The 27726-nt window shown below is 42.0% G+C and overlaps 1 protein-coding gene across 3 annotated transcripts in view; it reads right to left on the bottom strand.

Moving 5' to 3' along the window:
- The window catches only part of LOC113405137 (leucine-rich repeat flightless-interacting protein 2-like), a 186701-nt gene that overhangs the window by 34062 nt on the left and 124913 nt on the right, over positions 1-27726 (bottom strand). The window contains exons 10-12 of one of the 3 annotated variants that reach the window (XM_026653983.2): positions 19944-19988; positions 18782-18847; positions 13202-13279 (exon numbers count right to left, since the gene is read on the bottom strand). The exons of the other annotated variants lie outside the window; for them this stretch is intronic. Coding sequence (XP_026509768.1) covers positions 13202-13279; positions 18782-18847; positions 19944-19988 — 189 coding nt within the window. The remainder of the gene's footprint in view (positions 1-13201; positions 13280-18781; positions 18848-19943; positions 19989-27726) is intronic. 3 annotated transcript variants of the gene reach the window in all.

Raw genomic sequence — 27726 nt, 5'->3', positions numbered from 1 at the left:
GATTTAGTTGGTGCTGGTCCTGCTTTGAGCAGGGGGTTGGACTAGATGACCTCCTGAGGTCTCTTCCAACCCTAATCTTCTATGATTCTATGAAATGCTTGTTTCTAAATCTTTAATGAAGCAAACAAGATCTATAGAAACTGGCATAGTCAAATAACCCCATTAGAAGTTATACTGCATAGTTGGGGTGGATCTCAAAGATGATTTATGGACAATGAGTTAAGCTTCTCCAGGACAAAAACTGGACAACAACAATTAAAGAGGACATTATATTTATATCATTTGAAAGTATCGAACAAAGAGATATCTTCTGTGGGAGGCATTTGGAGAAGTTTTTAGGGGTCGGCTGATAAGCAGAACCTCTCAATTGAAAAAGGAGATTAAGAAAAATTAAAATCAGGAGAGATTCATAAAACCCCAGGTTCAAAATAGTATATAAATAGTTAATTAATATTAGTGGGAAACTAAATATGTTGATGACACATGCCACTGAAGAAGTCCTTAGATATATAAAACCAATGTTTTATGAAACAGGAAATAAAAGTGGTAAGTTACTGTCTTAAACTTATAGTGATTCAAAAGCAACCATTACGCCACCAATTAACAGTCAGCAACAGATACACACCCTAGTGATGTGTGCTACTTTTGCTGCTTATTATAAACCCACTCTACTTCACTTACACCAAGCTCTGAAGTGATTCAAAAATATCTGGAAGTAGCAGGCTTGCCAAAAATACATGAAATTGATAAAGAAACTGTAGATAATAGAAGAAGAAATCTTAGAGGCAACACCAAGCATGGCAAGTACTAAAATTCCAAGACCTGATGGCTCTCCAGGTGAGTTTTATAAGGTAGTTTAAGGAGAATAGTAGGTCCTTTGAGGGATCCCTTTAGGGCCATTTTAAGCTCCAACCTAAGGCCTGGTCTACACGATAATATTAGAGTGACGTAGGCCTCCTTGTGTCGACCTAATTGTGCATAAGTCTACACTTAAATTTGCCTCCCACCAATGTAGGTTCTTCATTAGCACAAGTAACAGCACCTCGCCAAGTGGCATTGAGCCATGGTCCATGCACTGAAGTTGACACAGCACGAATGTAGACATTGCATTACCTTTATCAACCCTAACAGTCCTCCAGCAGTTATCCCACAATGCCCGATACTGACTGCTCTGGTCACAGTTGTCAACTCCACTCTCCAGGGTGACAGAGACCAGAAGTCCCCCACACCCATTAAAACCCCACAAATTTTTAAAATGCCTTTTCCTGATTGTCCCATCTTGGCAAGTACACCTAGCAGCTTTCCACTGTTGTGTGCAACTGCCCCACCAGCCATGTTGGCTGCACACTCCAGACATGTTCCTGCCCGGAGCAGACAGGAGGTATTTTATCTCCGGGGCCCGTAGAGAGAAGAGGCTATGCAAGCACAGCTATGGACTGGCCACAGAAACATGGACATCTATGAGCAGATTGTACAGGAGATGCAGGAGAGGGGTGTGACAGGGATCAGCAGCAGTGCCGTGTGAAAGTAAAGGAACTGCAGCAGGCATACCAGAAGACCAGGGAGGCCGGCAATCAATCTCGTGCTGAGCCGCAGACCTCCTGCTTTTACAAAGAACTGCATGTCATATTTGGTGAACACCCCACCGCCACCCTACACACCACTGTGGATACTCCAAGGCCCCTGGTGTGAACAGTGAGGAGGAGAGTGGGGGTCCTGCGACTGGGAGGGTCCAGCTATTCCATGAGCCAGGAGCTGTTTGAGATTCCACTGCAGTCCAATCAGTGCCAGTAGTTGAGCACAGGGAAGCCTGATGCAGGAGAAGGAACCTCAGGTAAATGTGTGATTGTATTTCCCATTACAATGATGTACTGATACCTCCCCCCAACTTAGCAGGACACAGCTACTGACTTTTCATTAATTTACTTGTACTAGAAGAGGCAGTGGGTACAATAAAGAGGTAGAGTTGCTCTCGGTTTTTCATTGCCCTGCAGAATTAGCAGGGGGGCCCATATGGAGCATTTTATGTACACAGGGGTGTCCCTTGAATCCTCTTCAAAAATCTTAGTGAAATTTCCATGGACGTATATTGCAATCCTCTCTCAAAAGTTTCTAGGGATGGCAGCCTTATTTCTTCCTCCGCGGTAGGACACCTTCCTGTGCCAGTCAGCAATAACTTCAGGCGGCACCATTGCAGTCAACAGGCTAGCAGCATACAGGTCTGGGTGGCTTTGAGACGCCAGCAACAGCTGTGCTCTCTGTGCCTTTGTTACCCTCAGAAGTAAGATTTCAGCTAAATTCACCATCTCTTGCAGAAAATGGAGCCATAATGGGAACCTGACTCTGCAGTCCCAGTCACTCCTGCACGACTCGTTTCTGCCCCATCATGCATTGCCAAAACTTCCCAAAAGACAGTGCCCTGAATGGTGGCACTGGGTTGCATACTGGGATACCTACCCATGGTGCACCACACTACCCATGGTGCGCACAAGCAATATATTAACTGCAGCAGCTTTTATGCTGACGTAACTTGCATTGGCAGAAGTCTGTAGTGTAGAAATGCCCTCAGCTATCCCCAGTTAGTTAAGAACAGACATCAGCATGGTAAAAGGCCCTTAACATTTGAACCAAGTGGAAACTGTAAACAGTGAAAGTTCAGGAAAGAAGGTTTGTTTTTCTTTGAGGTTACACAAAGTTCTTGCCAAACAATGCTGAACTTCCAAGTTTCTGTGCAACAAAGAATGCTATCACACAAGCAAACCGATGGAGAACAACCTAACTGCCTACCATACTTTTTACCTTAAAAATAATAGCTAATACATGCTACAGAAAAAATGAAAGAATAAAGTACTTGCCAAGAAAGTAATATAAATAGGAATACATCTAATACAAATGTAAAAGCTTTTTATTGTAGGACTCTATTGAAATAAATCAAAATCTATATGTTTTAATAATGTATAATACTCATCTCTACTAACAGACCACCACCTGAATGCCCATCATTTCATGGGGGGTTATGCAAGAGAGAAGGAGAAGGAAGGCGTACGTAGAGTCATTTTCAGGAAAATTCCTATGTGCAGCATTGTAATTTGGCAAGGGGTACAAGCTGTTCTTTGTAAAATAAGCACATCACAAAGGGATCAGAGTTCAGCCTCTTTTGAAGGTATTTTTCAGAATAAAAGCAGAGCCATGTTACAAAAGTGTCAGCACTATCAGAGGGCTGAATGCAGCTGGAAGCCAAGCAGGAGCAGAATAATTCTACAAGTCCATATATGGAAGTGTTGGTGTCACTAGGCATAGCTGTATTGCCTATTTTTCATAAACAGTAATGAACTACTGCAGTTTTTTATACATTTGAAACTTATTTCCCTTATTCTTTCCACTTAACTAGCAAATATTTGATATTAACCCTTCAAATGTCTTGCCTCTACACATATCCAGTGCCAGCATCACCATTGTGCACTAATATAGTGGAAGGGGGGGGATAGCTCGGTGGTTTGAGCATTGGCCTGCTAAACCTCCAGCGTTGTGAGTTCAATCCTTGAGGGGGCCATTTAGGGAAATGGGGTAAAAATCTGTCTGGGGATTGGACCTGTTTTGAGCAGAGTGTCGGACTAGATGACCTCCTGAGGTCCCTTCCAACCCTAATATTTTATGATTCTATGAAGCTCTTCAAGTGTTTTACAAACATTTACTGAATAGACCTCAATACCCCCATGAAGTAGGTTCATATTATCCCCAGACTGCGACAAATAAACAGGAACAACAAAGTTAAGTGACTTCAAGGTCAAACTAAATCAGTAGAAGAGTCAGGCCTTTAATCCAGAACTCCCAGACACCAGCCTCTTAAACTAGACCACATATGCTTATAACTTTTGACAAAGCAGCTGCTAGAGGACCTTATGTTGTACGGCATCAGGTACTAAAAAGTCCACAGCCAGTGTGTGCATGTATCATTGAATCGCTCCTCAGCTTCGTTTCAGTGACATGTGATTAGATCATTTTCCCCATAAAAAGCAAGGTCTTATTTTCTGTTTGTTGTGACATGAATGAAATCGGAGATCACATTTTCTATTCTAAAACTAGTAGAGTATTTGGTTCTTAGTGGAGTGAGCTCACCATTGGTACAATTTCACAGTTGTGTTGACCTTTTCTGCTCTATAAATCCAGCACCAGAGGGCAGTCTCAAACTCATAATCAAGAAAGGTTGAAACAGCACCACCTCTGAGATGGACAAGACACACTATCTAATGCTGAATGAGAGATGGACAGTGATTAGATACAAGGAATTATAAACCTACCTTAACACTGAGGAAAGAATTTTTATTACTAATTTTAATAATCAGAATGTAATGTTCCTTCCTGCCTCATTGGGAAACAGTGACTGATGTAATCAAACGCTACTCCTTAAAAGTACAGTGTAAAAGAGGTAAGTTCTATGGGCACACACAGGGCCATATTAAGATCTTGTGCGTTTCAATAATAGTCAAAGTCTACCTTGCTGTAGGAATCAGCACAGAACTTTTAAAGGCTACTTACTAGCAAGAAAACCTTTGAACTTTGTCAGGTGAGGATTAGGTGTTTCTTCAGGATTCTTTGTAACTAACTTAGATAAGGAAAGACTGTTAAATCAATCCTTCTTACTTAAACAAACATATCGGGAATTTCTGGAATGCAAGTCAGCACTGCAGCAGATCTCCACTCCAGACAAGCTGAAGCACAAACAGATCTGTCACTCTTCACTGGCTATAGCTGTCAGCTTTGATATACCAGTAAAATTTTAAAATTGAATGGGAAGACTGGATTGGATGAAAGCTGTGAAAATTGAGGGCAAAGTATCAAACAATTAACAAAATTGCTTAGAATTAAATCTACTTCTGTTATCACTTGTATTCTGTTCATCATTAAAGGTGTTAGTTAGGAGTAAGGAGTTAGTTGCAGCTCTGCCAAAGAATTACTATGTTGGTTTGTTACAACAAGGCCTGCACATTCTCCTAACCACACTTGCATTTTCAAAGACATGGCTTATAATGAAAATATTGTGATGCCAATCTAGTACAGCCCCTCATAGGCTACAAAAAAAACTGACCATTGGTCGCCACCCTTCTGAATGTCTCCAAGAAATGGGAAAAGGAACATAGCACAGATTAGGGTTACCATACGTCCGTATTTCCCCGGACATGTCCGGCTTTTTAGTTGTTAATTGCCGTCCGGGAGGATTTTTTAAATATATAAAAACGTCCGGAAAATACGGACGTATGATAACCCTACGCACTGCCCCCTCTCCTCTTGGGGTGTCAGCTCGCTCAGCCTGCGGATTGCAACCCCCCCTGCTGCTGCAACCCTGCGCCCCACGGCTAGGAGCGGTGGTCTCTCTGCAGCCAGCTGCTGGTGTGGGGGACCCGCGGCCGCTTCTCCCTCCTCTGAGCATCCCCCGCAGAGTCTCAGTCTCCCCCCTTCTTCCCGGCCGTGCAAGGAGCCGCCCCGCCAGCGGTCCGTGCAGCCGGGGCTGCCTCCCCCCGGCGGAGCCGCTGCCCGGGGGCAGGTCCTGGTACAGGGGAAAGTTTCTCGGTGCGCGGCAGCGGCGGCTCCCAGGAACCCGAGCTCCCCCACCCGGGAAGGGCCCAGGCTGCAGCACCTCCCGCAGCCTGAGCTGCCGCAGCCTCGCCAGGTCCGTCTGGGAGCGGGGTGGAGGCTCCCCTGAAGGAGGTGAAGGGTGGGGGACTCTGAGGTGGGGGGGATTCTGAGGGTAGGGGGCTATGGGAGGGGGTGGGGGGCTCTGAGGCAGGGGATGTGGAGAGTGGGGGAGCTGCGGAGGGCAGGCTCTCAGGAGAGGGGGCACTGAGGCAGGAGAAGGCTGAGGATGGGCCCTGTGGAGAGCGGGTGGCTCTGGGGTGAGGCCTGGGGGGTCGGGCGGGCGGGAGGAAGGCGGCTCTGGGGTGAGGCCTGGGGGGGGCGGGCGGGCGGGCGGGAGGCGGCTCTGGGGTAGGGTTACCATACGTCCGGATTTTCCCAGACATGTCCAGCTTTTTGGTCCTCAAATCCCCGTCCGGGAGGAATTTCCAAAAAGCCGGACATGTCCGGGAAAATAGGGAGGCATGGTAAGGGGACCGCCTCCTCCCGGGCTCCAACTTTCCCGGTTCCCGCCGCTCTCCACCGCAGCGGGGGCCGAAGCAACTTCCCCAGCACAGCAGCAGCCGGGGGGCGGGAAGGAGGAGGGGGAATGTGGGGTGCTCAGGGGAGGGGGCAGAGTTAGGGCGGGGCCAGGGGCGGAGTTGGGGCGGGGCCAGGGCCCCATGGCATGTCCTCTTTTTGCAGTATTGAAATATGGTAACCCTAGCACAGATTACCTGTTGTGTCCGGCTAACAAAATATGCCTTTGAATTCCAAACATGTTGTCGTCTTTTTAGCTCTGAGAATTCTTTTAACACAGATTCAGAGAATAACGAAATTGGTTTCAAAGAAGTATCTTTCAAACTACTAGCTCCTCTTAGTGATTAAAAAGTCTGAACATTTTGAAATTTCCAGACTTAATAGCATACAGTGACACTCTCCTCTTTTCTTAGCATTTGAAAGGCTAATCTACATGATCAGGATTTACCTCCAATTTTTTCTTAATTACTGAAGATTTATGGAAAGTGAAATCTGCCAGCATTATCCTGAAGATCTGTATTTATACAGAAAACTATGCAGTTTATTGTTATATTAGCATGTAGTTATTGTGCATACACACAGAGACAGGAGAGGGAAATAAACCGGCAGTCACATGATGGAAGGGATTAACTGAGCACCAGATCAACTTGCAATCAGCAAACTTGACTAAGTACCATAATCTTATCACTTCAGTTTAACTACACACACATGCAAATATAGAAATTAATTATAATTTGATGTATATCATTTGAATATTACCAACTATATTCCCAACACATGCATGCATATTAAAAACTTCACAGCACTAAGACTTGAGAATGCAGATTTAGCCCTGCACAATTGCTTGCAGGTGCAGCTACCGTAGTTTTTTGCAAAAAGGAGCTGAAATCAGTGCTGGGTGGAGAAATGGAGTAGTGAGAAAAGGTTATGAGTTTGAGGGACATTTTCCAATCTTTAATTTGAGAAATCAGTATCTTTCAAGGGCACTCCATTCCTTCAAAACATACATTGTGAAAACTTAATACCATTTAGTTGTGTTTTGTTTCTCTCTCAGCACAATTAGCCAGGGTAGGAAATAGGTACGGTTGTGTGCTGACTTGAATACATACATCTGTAAGGATGGGAAAACCAAGCTAATTTTAATGCTGCCAACTTACATATTTATTATTTTTCTCACAATACCTGGACTTCTCCTTAACTGTTTAAGTACCTTAGTGTCCCTATTCATTCTAATTTTCCTGGAGGGTTGAAATCCAGCTTTCAATGGCACTTAAAAATGTTATTGATATATTATATGCATTGTAAAAACTCCACAGATCCTTCAGAACCATACATACTATTATGCCATTAAGTACTTGTTTAAAAATGCCAATATTTACTCTCAGGTTAATGGCTGCAGTATGTTAGCTGTGCGCTGAAAATCCTCACCATATCATTTCAAAAAAATCAGAAATACAGACGCTCCCCGACTTACGCAAGCGTTCCGTTCCAGAACACCTTGCGTAACTTGAATTTTGCGTAAGTTGGAAACGTATACCCGACAATTATGCAAAAAAAAACAAAAACCCAACTATTTCTAGCTTACGGAACTTTTCCCGTAAGTGCACATTTGCATAAGTCGGGTTTGCGTAACCTGGGGGGCATCTGTACCCTGATCTTTATGATGCAAGGTTTGTTTTTAAAGCATTAGGAAATTACCTCCAAAGATCTTTTTTCCAGAGATCCATTTCTCAGTAACTCCTCAAGATAAAAAAACCAAACAAAAAACCCCCTGAAAGAATGGATTTTTCTGTAATACATTTTCAAACTAAAAATGTTTTTATTTTTAATAGTACAATTTTAAAATAATCATTATTGGGCTGAGATCATACAAGCCTACATTTAGTCCTGTTTCATGCTGATACATATTTCAGAAAGTCAATCACCCGGAGTCAAATACATAGTTATTTATGGGAAAATTTTCTGTACAGAGTTTCGTACAATGTTACCAAACTTCATACCAGGACAGCTCTACTCCTGTTTGAACCAAACACAAGAACCAAAAAACAAACTCCTGAAGACTATCACTACCTAATGAAAGAAAGTCTTTCAAAACCAGGTTTACATGTTAATAAGTAACCCCTATGGCAAGCTAACAACAAACAGAGCACCTTTACAGAAAAATGCCATATCATAGTTACATCAACTGAATTCTATGGACTTTAGTGAGTGGAACTTCTTAAGGAAGGGATCTTAAACATCAAAGCCTTGCGTGGACATTAAGCTCCACTGATCCCTTCTGTAAAATAAAGTGGGGTCGTGTCCATCAAAAGTTTACCTTCTAGGCACTGTTGTGTCATGTGCTATACACCTTCACTCATACTCTGTTGCTTTTCAATAGTGTTCTTCTATGTTTACTGTTATTTCTAAACTGCTTTGGCATCCTTCTGGGATGGAAGCCATTGTGTGTAAGAAATAAGAATGAACAACGTTCCTGAAGTCAAGCTGCTGCTAACTATATTTTGGGAAAACCTTTGTTTAACATAATCTAGGGTACATGCAGGATGTCAGAAAGCCATGTAAAAGACAATATAGACTGTTCCCCAAACTCCAGCTCACTTTGAAACATCCTTAGATTGCATGGCACAGTGGTTTATGTACCAGCCCTCTTCTCACTGACACTTCAAATTTGGCTCATTTATTGTGCAGTATATTGGCTCACTTGACTTGAATACACTTAAACTTGTTCACACTATCGGACCTGAAGTCAGCTGTTTCCATGGAATTCCACTTCATTTTCTGCATCATTGAAGTAACTCAAACCCCTCCCAATTTATACCTACAAAGGATCTGTCTCTTTCTCCTGGGAGGAAGCCCCTGAAGTTTTGAGTTCAGACATCTATTGGTGTGAAGTGGGACTGCTTCATTATACCCCCCGTCCCGACCTTCTTCTCCTTTTCCCATGTAGCTGGGGTTGCATCACCACATCAGTCTTTTCCAGGCTTGCTTGTCCAATGCTTGCTATGTATCCACTCCATCCTACCATACACAGTCCATCCACCATTTTCTTGGCCATCCTCTTGTTCTTCGCCCATGTACTTTAATCTCAAGCATCTCCCTAACAAGATCCCCTTCATCCATCCTTTGTACACACCCATACCATTTCAGCCTCTTCTCTTACAGCTTCTTTTTGATATTGAAGACCTTGGTTTCACTCCTGATGACATCATTCTGTTGTCCCTCTTCTTTTTCTAAAAGCAAACTGCTCCTTTCCTAAAATGGGCTCCACTGTTGGACAAACGCAACTATGATTCTAACATCTTCATACAATGGGGCAGCAATGTAATTCCTTATTACTTTGAATGTATATGTCACCATTTTGTTTGTATATTGGTACCAATATGGACTTTTTCCATCCTCTTGGGAGTGTCTTCTCTTTCCAAACTGCACACAAGACACACTTGAGCCAGCATACACGAAACTCTCTCAAGGCTTTGATATTTTCCACCATGACTTCGTCTGGACCTGCTGCTTTTCCAGGTGCCATCTTCAGCAGTGCAGTCTTGATGTCTGCCTCTGACAGGTCAGAGACATCTGTGATTTTCGGTTCCCACAATGGTAGTGTAGCATATAAAGTAGACCCTCATTAAGTTGACCCTCAAAGTAGTCTTATTTGTTATTCATATTATCACTCACTCTCATATCTATATCTCATCAATACACAGGCTTCCAAACTGGGAACCACATTCACTGGTGACCTTTACAAGAATTAACTGGTACCAGATTTTATTTGTTTTATTTTCAAAAGGAATAATCAAAGTTAACAAGCCCCAAACTTATCCTGTTATCTGGGTATTTTACAAAAAGAAACAGGAGGTGTAAGTATTTTCTAAAATTATCTCCCAAGGGAAGGCCTAACACAACATTCAAGTTTCAGCTCCTCACCTAGGAGAAGCATACACTCAGGGTGGAGTTTATTATGACTGGGGATGTCTACTAAAAGTGGGTGTTCATTCATGTCATCTTCCTACTGCTCCTAAAAGCCCACATCTTCGCTCCCTAAGGGGAAATGCTGCAGCATGTATCTGCCAGATAATAATGATTGATTCTAAGGGAATTAGCATAATTACACTTGTGTTAAACTTTAGTAAAAGGGAAGTGATGCTTCAGTCAAGCAGACTCATAGCCCTTTGAAAATCACTGGAAAAATTCAAGACTTACTCCACTATAAACTGAATTTTGCTATAAACTAGTTCACTATGCAGCATGTGGGTGTGGGTCACTTGCCAGAATTATCTGAGTGTATTTCCCTACCATTGTGAGGGCCTCAGGCACTGGTGTCTGGGGTCCCTCGTATTCTCTGCCTGTGGATGATTTTTTTGTTTGGTTAGTTGCAAGGAAGATGCTAGATTGATGTCTCTGGAAACTGAAGTTCTATCTTTATCCACATAACGTATACAGCACTGGCTTGCTCAAAATGCTCTACCAACATGCCTCAAGCTTAACCCTGTGGCAGCATTTCTAGGAATTAAATGGTGTTCAATGCCTAGCCTTTCTGCAGACAACACTGTGGCGGTGCACCCCATAAGGCTTTATGGAAATATGCTTATGAATATATATATGACCTAACTGGAATATGTTTTATGCTACATATGCCATGTAACATAGCTATGTAAAGGTTATTCATAAGCATATTTCCATAAAGCCTTATGGGGTACACCGTCACAACCACTAAGTGCCAACTGTAGCAACAGCTTTTGCAACATACTCAGCTGTTCGGCAGCAACTGGACTCAAATCATCAACTCATCTCATTTAAACCACAACACAGCTATCAGATGTTAACTCTGGTCACTACAACGTGGGTTAGCTGGGAGGTGAAAATCTCTATGCAATTGTCCATTCTAGGAGCCAGTTTCCCTGATCTCGTATGGGTTTATCACGTTTAAAAAAGGATTTCTAAAAATTTAATTTTACATCTTATCTAACAGATCAAGAGATGACTTACTAAGTTATGCCCTTTTTCTTTAAAAAAGGCTACATACTCATAATTTATGTCTTTTCTTTACTGAGTAGCTTTATGCATATTCAAAGTAAGTACTGTAGACTGAAAACACAATTCTCTTCCATCTCAATAATTAAGAACAGAATTTATAAATAGCAGCATGATCAAGAAACAATGGGAAAGCACAGGATACTCACAGGAGCATATACCAAACATTTTCCAAATGGAGATAAAAGACAAATAAGCAGGGAGAATGCAAGGCATGACTACAGTACACATCAAGAGAAAGGGAAATCCATATCAGAATAGCCACTCCAAATTCACACATATTGCTAACAACTCACAGTAAATATCAGTTTTTAACTATACAGAGACACCCATCTCTTCTTATATTTTATACTAACTTTATGAAGACATGCATCTGAAGAAGTGAGGTTTTTACCCACGAAAGCTTATGCCCAAATAAATCTGTTAGTCTTTAAGGTGCCACCAGACTCCTTGTTGTTTATGAAGACAGGGTTTTGTGGCATGGTTATTTTGTTGAGACAGTTTTTTCGGCATTAGATGATACAAAAGACATAGGCACAAAAAGTACAAGTGAAACTTATTCAAATGATCCTGTCATTTTCTGCGGAAGCCCAAATAGCTCTCTTTAAAATTCCACATTCTAGGCATGTTTAATAGGTAACCTGGTGCTAAGGACTATAGAATTCTGCAGTTAGCTAAGGAGTAACATTGCTTAAAAGGAGAGGTTTTTTTCTGGTATACAAGTTGTCTGAAATTCTGAAATAATTAAATGTCTCTTCAAGTAAGGCCCAAAACCTCTGTATGATATTTTTGTCTAGTAAAATTACATTTACTGGCCGGACTGCTAATAAGAATTATGGACTCACCAAGCAAGGTTCAAGGACAGCACTTTGGCAGTAATCCCAGCATCCTCTATTCCAAGCAAGAGTGGAGTCCATACTGTACAAGGGTATTGCTATTGTACAGTGCATTCCCTCCCCCTCATCTTTAATAGCAGTCTTTGCTAGTAGGGCTAATCTTCCGGCTCTTGGGTGTCTGGGAACATACAAAAGATTAGGTGGGCAGAAAAGGGGTCGGAGACAGATTGGACAAGTTAAAAAATATGGTATTAAAAGATCTTGGGGGAAGAAAGAGCCAAATATTTGGAAAGAGGTAGAGAACAACACAGGGAAAGATAGATATACAAGGAGGTAGGAGAGAAAAGGAGGAAATAGGGAAGACTGAAACCACCACCGGGGAAAAAATGCACCACGAGCAGGTCAGAAAAAAGTCTAAAAGATGCAGGAGAGGGAGGGAAGTTATGTTTCAGGTAGTTAAATTGAAAGAAGTTTGATTAAGTTACAAAATTATTACACTATTTATTTATTCCATTAAACTGCAGGGCTGTGGCAGCAGCCAGGTATTGATTACCCTGCTAGTGGAGGCAGGGTAAATTTTGAGCCAGCCCCAATATCTTCGGTAACTAACAAGTACCATTATCCTGTTGACATAATTGTTGCAGTCTCCAAGTCTAGTAAACTCTGCTGAGCTCAGGCTGTTGCAGTTTTGAGTTCTGTGCTATCTGGAGCTTCACCTGCTACGAGGCCTGTGAGAGCGTACTGTGCACCTCTGACCCTGAAGAAACCCTGAAAACTGCAAGATGTGAAGATGGAACCTGCTCGGCAAGACCGTCATCATAGAATTTGCAGGACATTGGGCAAGGAATGTGTGCATGTGGGGATGGCTAACTGATGGAAGAGCACATCTTAGATTGGGTATGGTTGTGTCTGGGGATGCTTCTCCAAAACTTAATATTTATTTGGTTAGAGGATTTAGCTACGGTTCACACTGTTCCTTTGTATTTTCTGATCCTGCTCACTGATTCTTAGTTATAATCAATATTGTATTATAGAGTTAATTAAACTTGCAGTTGACTAGTTGTCTGACACCACGCAGTGGTGCACCACTCTTTCTGCACAAGTATAAAGAAGCCTTGGGAAACACAGGAATGAAGCAGTTGAAACAGAGGAAGAGAAAAAGAGAAAAGATATGTGCTCACCACTGGACTTGCCCGAGCAGAGCTGGCTCTAGAAGATGCCCGAGATCCGGAGCCAAGGTAGCAGCTGTACTCCGACGGCTGCCCGCAAATACCCCAAGAACACAGTAAGCAGAGATAAGAACAGGATTAGCACTGGAGCAATCAGAGCAATAGAAGAGTCAGAACAATGCCATTTCAGGTTAGTTAAAAAAGGGGTACATGCAGCTGTGAAAGAAGAAAGAGGAGGTTGAAGTTGAAGAGCAGACACCTACTTTAGACAAAAAGGTCAGCATAAGCAATTGGTACAGCAAATGGACTGAGTAAAAAGGTTTTGGTTTAACTCTTACACCATGTGGAGCAGAGAGATATTTGTACTTAATATTTTATTTGAAAGTTTAAGATATCAATCAGACATTCCTTCAATTTCTGTATGTATGGAGTGATTCCATCCCATTCCTTCATTAGCAGATCTTACCTCCTAGCTCTGTTCAGTCCTGTGATGCTTTGGGGGTTCACCCAGACCAGTAAGGGGTTCTGTCAGCCCCTGCCCTGTAACCTTGGGTGCCTTAGGCTGTGCAGCTTTGCTTGAGAGCCCTGACACCAGCAGTATGCCCACAGCACAATGGTCTCACCCTGAGCACTGACCAGCCCACTTATTCCTTGCAGGATGACTCCAATAACCTTCCAGACACTAGTCTCCCCAAAACCATCTCCTCTGCAGCGGCAAGTCCCTTTTACTGCTCAATCACAGAGGGCTAACAAGTTGTTTGTACTGGCTCTTTGGAGGCATCTCTGTGAGTGTCTTGTAAGAGGACTGGATGCTGCAAGTGAGAATGTTTTGGGGCACTTCGGGTCCAGAAGGGTTGTTGGGGATGCCCTGCAAGGAGTAACTGGGCTGGTGGAAGCGCAGGGCAAGACCACTGTGCTGTGAGTATACTGCTGGTGTCAGGGCTTTCAGCCAAAGCTGCACAGCCTAAAGGTACCCAGGGTTACAGGGCATGTGGCAAGAGAACCCCTTTTTGGTCTGGGTGAAACCCCAAAGTGCCACAAGCCCCTCACCCTCTTCTGCAATACTGTGCAGTTACAAAATGAACACTTGCTCAATACCCAAAGCAAGAAACTTCCGTGGTTAATAAGTGTTTCTTCTTGATTGGATGCAGATACTATGGTAAGAACTGTACCCTCCTATAGACTGAGAGCATCACCCCTTCAGCCTCCATCTCCTGCTGACGTAGGGATTCTAGTCGTTCCTAAGAGCAGCTTTCTACAGAGCAAGATATAATTGACAGTGTTGACTTGTGGCGGACAGGTTTAGGCGAAAATAGTCAGAGACATTATCGTGTTAGTCACCACATTGACAGGCTGGAATCTGGTGAAAGTGGAGAATGCAACAGTATAAAATAAGGAAGGAGTTTTACCCATTAGAAAATCAGAATTGAAATCTCTTTTGGATTTGAATTTCCGAATTATTTCCCCCCACACACATTTGACACATACTTCCACAGCAGCAATCAGACACCCTATTGCACTGTACCGTATTGTTACACACATGAATTGTCAGGTGTAGATAAAGAAGATTTCAGCATATTTATAACACACTTGAGCCAAAAAAACAAGTGGTCTTTATGCTCATTTCCTGCGACACTGTTTCTGTCACTACTGCCTCAAAGACAACTGCGAATGTAATTTTTCAGAAATGCAATTTTGATTGTTAAAAAAGCAGGAACTGAAATACACATAGCATGCCCTGTTTATTGTGTCCTTCAATGATCAAAAAGCCTTATGACTCATTGCATTTCAAATGCTGTTGGAGACAAGACTGACCTTTTGTTGACTGCCTTGTCAATGAATTCCTATAATCAAAGATGTCATCCGAGATGCAGATTTCTGAATAGTATTAACAGTGGTGTGTGAGAGACAGTATGATTTTGTAATAATATTGGTGGTTATTTTGTAAATAAGACTATTTTTGGAATAAAGTGCTGACAATTTAAGCTTTAAATTTAACCTTCTAAACAACTATTGGAATCTGAAGAGGAATCACCTTGATGCTAAAGGTAGTTTCTTTCTATTAAAATAATTTCTGAAGACAGACAACACTAAAATATACCAACTTCCGTAACTCAATTGGGCCAGTAGAGAAGCCATCCTCAACTCCTCAGCTACTGAGAGAACTGACAAGATTGAGTATCCTCAAGGTGAAAAGGCCAGTGGAAGCTTACCTACTTTGTTTTACAGGTGGGTAGCAATGCAATTTCTAGTGGGGGGGTGTTGTTTTTTTCCCCTTGGCTGGATGTTTGGTTTTGGGGGGAGGTTGTGTGTGTGGTTTTTGCTTTGTTTTTTAAAACAAGATGAGAATTGAAGCTTATGTAGGAAAAAAACTTTCAAGATTGGGACAGAAATGGTCCTTTCTGCAACAGAGCCATAAGCTTAACAAGTGTGACTTCAAGACAGTACACTGGCAGCAGATAACAGCCAACAAGCTATGGAAAAAGGAGATAGGAGCACCCTGAAACCCTGCTTTTCTTGATATTCTGCAGATAGTGACAAAGCTTCATGCGTGTTGACTATTGAACTTTGTCTCAGAAAAGTCAGAGCAAATACCTAAGGATTCCATTCCCTTAAGAAACCTGTTAGATGAGTCTTGCTCCATCACTGCTATTAAAAATATACATTAAGTAAAACAAAAATGTAAGAAATTATTCTTGAAATATATTATGGGGGAAATGTAACTGCTCATACCAGTCTAATAGTGAACTATTGTTTCTCAGCTACCTCGTTCCCATTTGTTCCTCTCCTTGCTTTAGCATTTATAACCAGGGATAAAGCTGCTCTCTGTATTTAAGGATCTTGTGGGAAAACAATTTGTAAAATGTCATTAGCAAAAGAAAAAGATGGATTGCTGAGTTAAGTGCCCTCTGGTCAGTAATTTGGGGGTGAGCAAGGAAAGAAGAACTACATACCACTTTGTCCTACACATTCGCTCAGTGTCTTTGGCTAGTGAGGAAGAGGACTCCAACATTCTTCAGGAACTGCTTCTTGGCAACAATTGCCGAAATGTCTCTTCCAGATATGAGCAAAGCTATAAACTTCACGGCCACGAGCATAACTGTGTCAGTGCAAAGCTGTAATCAAGATATTCCTCTGGAGGCAGGGGTGAAAATAACTTAAAGGACTTACCGGTATGCAGGGCCGGGGTCCTGAGCAGGGGGTGGGGCCTCAACCAGAAGGGGTGGGGCCTCAACCGGAAGGGGTGGGGGCTTTAAATCCCTGGGGCTTTTAAATAGCAATTTAAATCTGGCAGTGTTTTAAAGGGCTCCGGCAGCAGCATGCTGGGGGAGCCCCGGGCCCTTTAAATCATCAGCAGAGCCCATGGTAGCGGTAACTGCGGCTGCTGCCAGGAGCCCTGGGCCCTTTAAATCGCTGCCATAGCCCCGGGCCTCCCGGCCACCGCCACCGCCACCCCGGGGCTCTGGCTGCTGCCCGGAGCCACGGGCCCTTTTAAATTGCTGGCCTGGGGAAGCTGCCCCCTGCCAGAATGGTCAGCTGTGTACCCGTTCTTGCCGGTAGGCCATACTGGACCGGCCAGACTGGCTTACTTTCACCTTTGTCGGGAGGCAAAGGCCTCATATTTCAACTGTCTTGTGATTACAAAGCACCATGCTACACTAGAACTGGAGAGACTGCATTCTTCACCAGCATGCAGAATCTGTGGCACAGTAGAGAGGAGAAGAGAATGATACTACGGACATTAGTGTCTTTGTACAACATCCTTAGGCTTGGCAGAATTTTTTTTTTTTTTAAATCATTTCCATGGGTATCATCAATGTTTATTTTTATCTATTTAAATGTTCACAGTTGAGGGAAATTATGGGGGTCCAGACAATTATTTAATGACCGTAGACATTGAGATATAAAAAGTTAAAAAGTTTTATAACCATTAAAACACAAATTGTCAATACCATGGGTCAAAATAGACAAAGTAAGAAAAATGCTGCATGAGAACTTACTAGAGTTAATTTTGTATATCTGTAAATTTCAATCAATGGAAATATTTTTGCACCTGTGTGGTCGGTGAAATTGAATTTACTGACATTTACTGATAAAAATCGAATCCTTCCAAGCCTAAACATTCTCCATTCAAAACGCTATGCTCCATGTCTCAACAAGATGGAGAAATAGCTCTCAGGCTCAGAACCCACAGTAAATGAGCGTTTTGCCCAAATCAGGACTGCAGGATATGATCCTTTGAGATATTTGTCTAAATGACACACACCTCCACCCACCAAACATGACTGCACTGTCCAGATGGCAAATCCATTGGATTACAGGCTGCTAGAACCTACCATCAATGGATGTTGCAACAGAGCAAAATGAAAACAAGAAGCAAATTAATTTGAAGGGCAGAATAATATTGATAAAATGTACAGTTCTATTAGCAAGTCATCTTTTGATTGCAACAGAATGTCATGTACTGGTAGAGGATAAAGTGAAAATATCAGCTGGGTTAGAATTACAGAGACGATTTCAATTTATTTTTCTAAGTTAAGAACAGGACAACACTTAGAACGCATAAGAGAGCATTAGAATATCTATTTGTCATTAATTACTGGTGAAAATAATGTAGAAGGTTTAAGACTTTCACAAGGGAAGCACTGAACAATGAAGGTCTCTATTTACATTTTCAGAGCAGGCACAATGGCAGTATAAGTTTCCTCACACTGCCGCACCAAAATGGCTCCAAACCTGACATGGGGACACTGGCTGAGAGGAGAAGGGGTGTCTTTATCTTTAGCTTGTGTTTTGCGATTGACATTAAGGGTATTACTAGTAATGCTGATATTTGTAACCTGTCCACTAGTTAATGGACGACGCCCTACCCATCCCCTAGCTCATTTAAATAAGCCAGTGAACAACCATTAAATGCTAATAAATTGTCATTTCTGACCAGAGTCAGATTTAAATGGGTAGAAGCATCTCCCATAAATGATTCCTTGAGCTCTCCAGTCTCACCCTAGCAAGTATTAGAGACTATCATCCTCTTAAGTCACCTGGTGTTAAATACCATGTTACAAGAGAATGAACCCCAAACCATGACTAAGTCACAAGTCTGGCACATACTCTAAGTGGAAACATAGTAGCATGGGGGTACTGAATTAAGCTAGCTGAAGTCAGTTTATTTAAAAGTGAAATGGAGCCCCAGGGAAGAAGGGGGATCTTACATAAATGTGGTTTTCCAGCTGATGCTTTGAATTTTCTTAACAGCAAATGAATTCAAAGGCAGAGCTAAGATTCCTTTCACCAGAAAGGGGAACCCCTTATACTGCGTCATATTGAAACTAATAGGTGATACCCCTGCACAGTGTAGTATGACAATTGCAGGTAGGACACTTAGTATTTGTCTCCAGTGAATCTACATGGAGGGAACTTTGTAGAGGTGATGCTCCCAGTCTTGTTTACATAATTCTCCATCAGCAGCTATCTGGCCAGTAATCTTATACTGCCCATTGATACAGATAAAACTACGCTCTAGTAAAACAGGTTATCATAGGAGAAAACACTGAAGACAGGCCCAGCAGAAAAATGCAGAAAACATCTTACAGCACGAGAACTAGAGGCACTATATCGACGATTCCCACTGTAAATGCTCTCATCATACAGAGACGCCTACAATTAAAAAACAGAGTCAGCACAAAACTGGTAGACTTTGGTTTTGTTTCTAATCTGGAGCATTACAAGATAGCAAGGTGCAGCACAAACAAAGGGGGGGGGAAAGGCAGAAGAGAATGAACAAAGGTGCAGAAACAACAGGGGCATTTCCTGTAAAACCCCGTATGGCATGCAAGTGAAGAATGAATCCGTTAATTCTTAGCTCCAGTGAGCTGTGAAACACTACAGAACACGTGCAGAATTAAAATGAGAGATCAAAAAGTCATCAGAAACTTCACACATTCATGCATTCTTAACAGTTCTTTTTCGAACTATCAACTTTAACACTTAAAATTACCTGCTATAAAGTGACAACATCAATTCTTATAATTTTAGTGGTGCTAAACCAAATATTTCTGGGTTGGGACAGTGTAAGGAAAAGAGAAAAGTGGATTCCTGGTAAATTTAATTGAAAAAGAGAGATTAGTTACTGAATTAATAGGAAGCTGTTGGTGGGGAAGCATGTTCTAAACCGCTACCATGTGGTTCCATTTTAGAACACCAATGTCTGGCTTAGTTATGTGGCTCCGAAAATGCAGGGTAGGGTTGCCTATCACCACTGTAAAGACTTAAGAATGAAGTTAAACTGAGTGTGCAGCTAACACAGGAGAACAGTGGGAATGTATTCTGCAAGAAACATTACACGGTATATTTTGTTTTCAAACAAGACACATTTTTACCACTTTGTATAGGTCAGGATTGATGTTGCCTCTTTCTAGTCCATATTTCAGTGTCCTACATCATACACCGAAATGAAGACAGAAATGTCTTACTCCAATTAGAAATCTGCAGAAGTGTTACAGATCCATAAGCAACTGTTGCAGAATTCCAATGGGAGTAAAATGTAGGACCAGCAAACAGAGTTGACAGATGCACCATGGGCATATGTGCATTCCATTCAAAAGGATCATATACTAAAATGACAGTATAGTACAATATAAATAAATTGGACCAACAAGATGGTCTCAACAAACTGCAAAGGCAAAAGACAACATGTGCATGGGTGAGTGCACAGCTTCTGCATTTGTGGTTAAAATGACAAAGCACAACAAACCCTGTAACTTCTGGCAGGCAGAACATCACTGTACAGCAAGGAGGGCTGGGGAAGACAAGCACAAACCTTTTTTATATAAAAATGGATAACGGCAAAAAGTGTTCATATTGGGATTAATCATCCTGGTCAGACCTAATCATGCTATTAAAACTGGTATGCTATAATGCAAGGAAGCGGAATGTACAGATATTGTACACAGTATTACAAAACTGTATTAACCATCTGTGCTTAAAAACCTGAAAGTTCAAGTCCAAACAAAGACTAAGTATAAAGTAGACATATGCATGTTTCCTACAGGAAGGGAGGATATCAGAGTGCGCAGAAGCAAAACCGAATAACTTATTTTAGTCACTAATCCCTCTCCTACTGTCTAAGAGAAAGACCTATATGTAAGGCTAGGATTTTGTCATGGAGGTCACCGAAGTCACAGAATCCGTGCCTTCCAAAACATGACTTCAGCCCACAGGCAGCAGGAAATGCAGGGTACCCCCACCTGCTGAGGCGGCAGGGCCCCGCAGCTCCCGGCCATCTCAGGCGTCAAGGGGGACCCTGCTGCCCCCGACCATCGTGTGGGACCCCACAGCTCCAAGCCGAGGGGAAAGGGGGACCCTGGAACTTTGAGCCCCCATGGGTGGTGTGGGCCCCCGGAGCTCCCAGCCGGCCCCCACAGCTACCGAGAGGCTCCCCATTTTGTCAGATATTTTTAGTAAAAGTCAGGGACAGGTCACGGGCTTCCGTGAATTTTTCTTTATTGCCCATGACCTGGTCCCTGACTTTTACTAAAAATATCCATGACAAAATCTTAGCCTTGCCTATATGTACAGCAGTCAGGAGAGCTTATGACCATTCTGGTTTCAGTCAAAGCCAGCAATTCAAAAACATAAGTAACTTTGGTACAATACCTACAGAGACAGGAAAATTATGAGGGTAGATTTTTAAAATACTCAAGACAGTTTTGAACCGTCTGTGACCTATTTTATTATTGAACAGAAAGCGACAAAATCTAATTATTCAGACTCAGGATGGACAATTTTGCATACATTATAAGACTGGATACCATCAAATAAAAGAAACAGGGAGGTGCATTCACAAAAGACATTACTGTTAGTAATACACATTCCCAGGAGGTGAGAGTTAAGTTCAGAGTGCACATACAGCAAAACTAAACAAGGCACAATACGGTGCTGTATATACATTAACAGCACCCTCACCCAGCCAGACACACTGTACTTTGCCTGCATGCAGAGAGGACAATTCAACCTCCAAGAGGATTTTAAGGCTTTATGCTTAGTGATTTTCTTGCACTAGTACAGGAATCATTTGCCTTGTAAATTACACAGAGTGGGAAGGTTGCAGCTTTATCTCACATGTGCCAACAGGAAATAGACTGGCAAGGTGAACAGAGAAGTGGTCTCAGCTAAAATAAACTACTAATATTTAATGGGGATTTTGCAGTCTTTTCCAAGACAAAATTTATGACAACTGTCAAAAGCAAAATAAAACAATTGCAGGAAAAGGAGAGGCACAGATCAACATCATGACCTGTCTTAAACAGATCTCTGTTTCCCATTCCAGACATAAATTGAAAAATGTACAAAGAAAATTCGTAATAAAACACAAGACCTAGACACTCCTGGCAACCAGATCGACAAAAGAGTCATTACTTCGCTCCAAGGTCCTATCATTATTTGTGTGAATACAAGAGGTTGTATTGTCCAGGTGAACTCAAAACAAAAAAAGTCAAGGTTAGAGGGAAACAGACAGCGACAGACCCTATTTCCATTTTGGGAAGAAGGTTGGGATTTGGAAGTAAAGCCACTGTTGCGAAGACCAAGGTCACAGTAGTAGGAACCCTGTTTCAACAGGAAGAAAAACCTGAGAACTCTGCTTAATGTGAAAGAATTGTCGAATTCTGTATTAATTCTTTTAAATTAGGACAGTGGTTCTCAAACTTCGTTGCACCGGGACCCTCTTCTGACAACAAAAATTACTACACGACCCCAGGAGTGGAGAACGAAGCCTGAGCCTGCCCAAGCCCTGCTGCCCTGGGCGGGGGGCCAACGCTGAAAGGCTTTAGTCTTGGGCCAGGGGTGGGAGGGGGGGGAGGAGGGCTGTAACCTGAGCCCTACCACCCAGGGCTGAAGCCCTCAGCTTTCGGCTTCAGACCCGGGCAGCGGGGTTGGCCTTTGGCTTCGGCCCCGGGAGTTAAGCTGACCTAACCCCCAGAGTAGACTGCACTTTGTGGACAGAAAAATCTTTCAATTGACCTAGCTACCATCTCTCACGGAGGTGGAGTACCTACACCAATAGGTGACCCCTCCCATTGGCACAGGTAGCATCAACACTGAAGCACTACAGCAGTGCAGCTGTGGCGTTTCAAGTATAGACAAGCCCTCAGGCACATAAGCAATTAGACACTTGAAAATTTGACCTCACGTGAAAGAACACATTACTCTCATCCACTATATCCTCCAGTTTAATGCTTAAAAGCTCTGAAGCCTAGCCAAAAATCTATGAATACCATTTGTCACCTTGTCTTGTCCTTGTGCAGAGGAATTACCAATGTATACAAAACAGCAGAGGCACCTCTCATTTAGCTATCATAAATAGATCGTATTTCAGATTCTTAGAACAAATTTCAGTAACAAACAAGCTGCACTATTTTGTGCATCACTGATCGAAATCTGCCAGCAACAGGTCTTCCTAGAATTATTTTTCCATAGCTTCAGACTTGGGAGTCAAAGGGGAATGGGGGAGATAAAGGAGAGAAGAGAAGGGATTGCATTCTTCGGCTTGGAATTCTTATGAAGATGAAGGTGAGTTTTTATAAAGACAAAATTATTTGCTTTTTCTGGATTTAGGCTGATTATCAGCACCTCCAACCTTCCCTGCTGAACAGGAGAGACCCTGACAGCCGCAGAATGTAGAATAGAGAACCAAGATAGGCTGCAACAAACCAGATTTAACAAAAGGCCTGTTCCCACTCAGTTAAACAAGAAACCTAGTAAAACTAGGAAGTAAAAACCTGCCAAACTCTAACCCCAAAGAGTTATTTGGAAGGCGGGGTGCTCTACAATATAGAGCAAAAAATACAGGGTGTCAAAAGACCACCTGAGTGGTCTGGGGAGCATCCAGAGTGTGAGAAGCCAAGCCTTTTTCCTGATATGCCATAGCTAACAGAAGCAGGGAACAACCCACTGTCAGATAAGGTGCGACAATGAGAAGCACAAAAAAAAAGTGCAGGCCTAGGCCACTCAAATGAAGTATCTTCCGTTGTGTCATTCCAGCAGCTTCAATTCCAGTAGCTAGCTTGCATCTGTTTAGTTCTGCATCTGGCTGGCCCAACTAGTTAGATGGGGAGATTTTAATGTAATTTCTAGGCAGACACGGGGAAAAATACCAACAGCCAACTTTAAAGTAGGCTATGGATGAAGGATCTCTGTGATACTGACAAAAGCTGTAGGAAACTCTAGTAAAGACTTGCAAGAGATGAAGTGAGACTCACTCCAAACACTCAAATGTTGTTTTATATCTTTTAGGCAGCTTTTGAGGTGGAGTGACCCTCTGGTAGAGCACAAGGGTTTATCTGCAGCAGTCTGTGGTGTCTTTTATAAATATCTGGGGATAGGGCAGGCAAATAAGGCATGCCAGGTCCAGGCCTTCAAGTAGTGGAAAGGCAGTTTACAACACTTAATAGGACTATTAGTTTCCCAAAAGCTTTAGGAAAAATGAGATGTATTATATACTTGTACTGTAGCATACAGTAACATACAATATTATGGTTAAGTCATGTTAAGAATTAAACGGCTTGGTGCTTTGCATGCACAAACAACACATTTGCAAATTAAAACCTGTTCTCTGTTTTAAACATACGGGTAGGATGTAAATCTGTATGGTTCTAAGGGAGATACAGGTACATCTTATGAAGAAGCTAATGGATCCAAGCAAGTGCAGTCACTATGAAGACTTCTTGCAGATCTATCTTTCTTGTTTCCACACAATATGACTAACTGTGTGTGAAGTTACAACCAGTTGCCAGGAGCAATCCAAAAGGGGAAAGGTGGTAAAAATCCTGCACAGAGGAATAGATGCAACCTCCATAATTCACCAGAATTCCATAGGCCACTTACAAACAAGGGTGACAATACAGTTGCTTACCCAACAGGCTGTTTACTTAAGGTGACAGTTCTGTATGCATACAAAACCACTGCAACTAGTCTCATAGTAAAGAGTGAATTTGTAGTGACCCCTTCAAAGCAAGTCTCAAAAATGAGACACAGGTATGATCAAAAGAGAGGATGTTTGTTCCTAGAAAACTATCCCGTTTTTTCTTCTCTTCCCTACCCCAAAGGTCTTGTGTTACAACCCCCTTCCTCCTCATGATACTTCAGTCAAGATATATGGTGCTCTATTCTCAGTAATAATCACTTTTCAGTGATATCCATCTTTAAAGCTTCCTCACAAACCTTCACTAATCCTCACACTGTCACTATGAGATAGGTAAATATTACTCCCATTTTACAAAGGAGGAAGCTGAAGTTATGTGACTTGTTCAATGTCAGAGGTAGTGTGACATGAAGAGGACATATGCTTTATTTTCAATATTGTTTAGACCTCTGACATTGGAGAATATAGGCAGCTCGATGGATAAATCACTAGATATGGAGATGTCTGTATCATTGGATAAATCTTTATCCTATAGAAAAAGCTTAAATCCATCTCTGCCCAATTTAACTACAATTCTTCTGATAAGATAGCTAAAAAGGTTTTCATGAGACAGGGTTTGGGAGTTCTCAGCTGACCTTAGTTATAGCTGGGAAACAAATTACTTTCATACCCATTGAGATTTCAAAATCAGCACATCTAGTGATATCACAATAGCTATGGTCCATGTTTAAATGGTTCACCGTTTTGTGATGCTCTGATGTGATCTCAAGGTATGAAATTAAATATCACTACAACTCTATACCACATATTACATGTTGCAATTAAAAATGTGATTTTAGAAATATAGTTGTAATATTGGCATACTTATTACATTAAGCAAAGAACTTCTGCCTGTTCTAGATTATTCCTTTATCCTACTGCTTTCCTGTTTGCCACCTTTACTCCTCCCCCGCAAATAATTATGCTGCTGCAAGCTGAATGCTAGCAAGACAGACGGAGTAATGTTGGAGGTGCAGTTTATTATGCTCTATAAAGACAGCTCAACTAGGTTACTGTTCCCCTAAACCTTACTCTCCCTTCAAATAGTGATTAAACTGAATTACTGTTAGTAATGAAGACATCAAGGAGTGAATAACGGGATTGTAATCATGCGCTACATAAAAAACTCCATGCTACAAACCCTGCAGTTTCCACAGAAGTCATTTAAATATTTAAATAGAAACCAACCGACTTCTCCTCCCTGGATGACTTCTTTGTAGATTTTCTGCTCTCCCCGCTGTAGTTGGAGCTCTAGAGTATGTCATTAAAGAACAAGAACATCATTTATCAGAGATGCTGGCACAAGTCAAAAGAGCAACAAGTCCTCTGAAAAGACTGTACAATGTTTCCTTTTGTCAAACAGTTCAGCAAGATTGGCAATATTTAAACTTCTTAAACTATGTAGACAACAAAAAATATCCTTGTTCATGTTGTCTTTTTGTTGCAATTTCAGCTAATTACTGCAAATTTAAGGCAGGCATAATGTACACAGCTACAATTTATCGCAACTACAGTATATCTTCAATTTTATGTTTTTTCCATTGAGACTTGCTGCATATCTCCACATAGCTCGTTGTCTTAAGTTATGATCACTGTATGCCTCCTTATGCATATAATGGGTGTAGCTACATGAAGTCTACTGCACTTGCTCATTTCTAGGGTGACCAGATGAGAGGAAGAAAATATCGGGACACATGGGGGGGGGGGGAAGACAACTACTGCCGGGGGAGGGGGAAAAAGAAAAAAAAAAGGCCGAGTGCTGCCAAATAAGTCCACGGGCCGCATGTTTGAGACCCCTGGTCTAGAGCACTTGTTCTGAAACTGCAATCCACTGAACACAAGTGATCCATACATGGACAAAGTGGCTTAATTAATGGTTAAATTAATTTTTTCTGACTTAATTGTGCAGCCGTACTGTTTAACAGTTTTTCTACTTTTAATAAGCAATAGCATATTCACAGGGCTATAATGTAGCTGTGGCGACGCACAGAATGGACTTCCATCTCAAATGGTCCCTTGCAAGACTTTGTCCTTCATGAAGAATCAGTATGGGAGGTTAGGCTTCTTAAATCCCTGAAAATTGCATCTTCCAACCTCTTTTGTGGCTGACCTGATGCTTCCTTCAACCTCAGCTCTGTAAACCTTCCGTAGAAGTGTACCTTCTGCACGTTGGACATGACCCCACCATTATAGTCATCTTGTTCTCGGCTGGTACAAGACTGCAACTTGCTGGGATCATCTAAGTATTATCCTCATTTTTGACAGAATCAAACCAAGGGATGTTAAGCATACACTAACTTTTGACACTGAAGAGTGTTTAGATCTCTCCTCAGCTGTTTTAATGGCTATGTTTCTGCTCCATCTAACAGGGTTATCACCATCACATTGAATCACACCTCGTATCTTAGTTGTCACACTATGTGTGTGAAACAACATTTACAAATACTTTAGTAATACTGTTTGATATGTTGTTTAAAACTCTATGGAAAGTTCAGACATTTGCTTGTATGCAAAACTGTTGTCTTATGGTTGTATTTATGAAAAACACCATCTTCAGATAGAGATCAATAGAATAAATCCCTTTTAGGTGTTCACAATTTAACAAATGAACTAATCTTTCTATGTTAGGCTCAGGGTTTTAAAAATGTTTACATTGGGGAAACTTATAAAAGTGAATTGATTGTACAGATTCAGTTAGATATTTCATGCCCACATTCCAATGGCAATCAAATCTCTATAAAGGATGCATGAAAGAGCACCAGAGCCACAAATCCAAGCTAGATTTCCACTGTCAAAAATATTTTTCTCCATAACTTGACTTTTTTTTTACCCAATTAGTTTCCAAAGAACTATATTCTGGCCCCCAAATCCTAATTGAATTTTCTCAGGCCCAGTCTTTTTCCTTCCCACTCACGGCCTCTTAGAATCATAAAATCATAGAAGATTAGGGTTGGAAGAGACCTCAGAAGATCATCTAGTCCACCCCCCTGCTCTAGGCAGGACCAACCCCAACTAAATCATCCCAGCCAAGCCTTTGTCAAGCTGGGCCTTAAAAACCTCTGAGGATGGAGATTCCACCACCTCCCGAGGTAACCCATTCCAGAGCTTCACCACCCTCCTAGTGAAATAGTTTTCCCTAATATCTAACCTAGACCTCCCCCACAGCAACTTGCAACCACTGCTCCTTGTTCTGTTATCTGCCACCACTGAGAACAGCCAGCTCCATCCTCTTTGGAACACCCCACTTCCGGTAGTTAAAGGCTGCTATCAAATCCCCCCTCACTCTTCTCTTCTGCAAACTAAATAAGTCCCTCAGCCTCTCCTCATAAGTCATGTGCCCCAGCCCCCTAATCATTTTCTTTGCCCTCCGCTGGACTCTTTCCAATTTGTCCACATCCCTTCTGTAGTGGGGGCCCAAAAATGGCTGCAATACTCCAGATGTGGCCTCACCAGGGCCGAATAAAGGGGAATAATCACTTCGCTCGATCTGCTGGCAATGCTCCTACTAATGCAGCCCAATATGCCGTTAGCCTTCTTGGCAACAAGGGCACACTGTTGACTCATATCCAGCTTCTTG

This window comes from Terrapene carolina, unplaced genomic scaffold, assembly GCF_002925995.2.
Source record: "Terrapene carolina triunguis isolate 2854851 unplaced genomic scaffold, T_m_triunguis-2.0 Scaffold174, whole genome shotgun sequence".
In the NCBI taxonomy this organism is placed as follows: domain Eukaryota; kingdom Metazoa; phylum Chordata; order Testudines; family Emydidae; genus Terrapene; species Terrapene triunguis.
The sequence above is the reverse complement of the archived record's forward strand: the minus strand, read 5'-3'. Positions and strand labels throughout refer to the sequence as shown.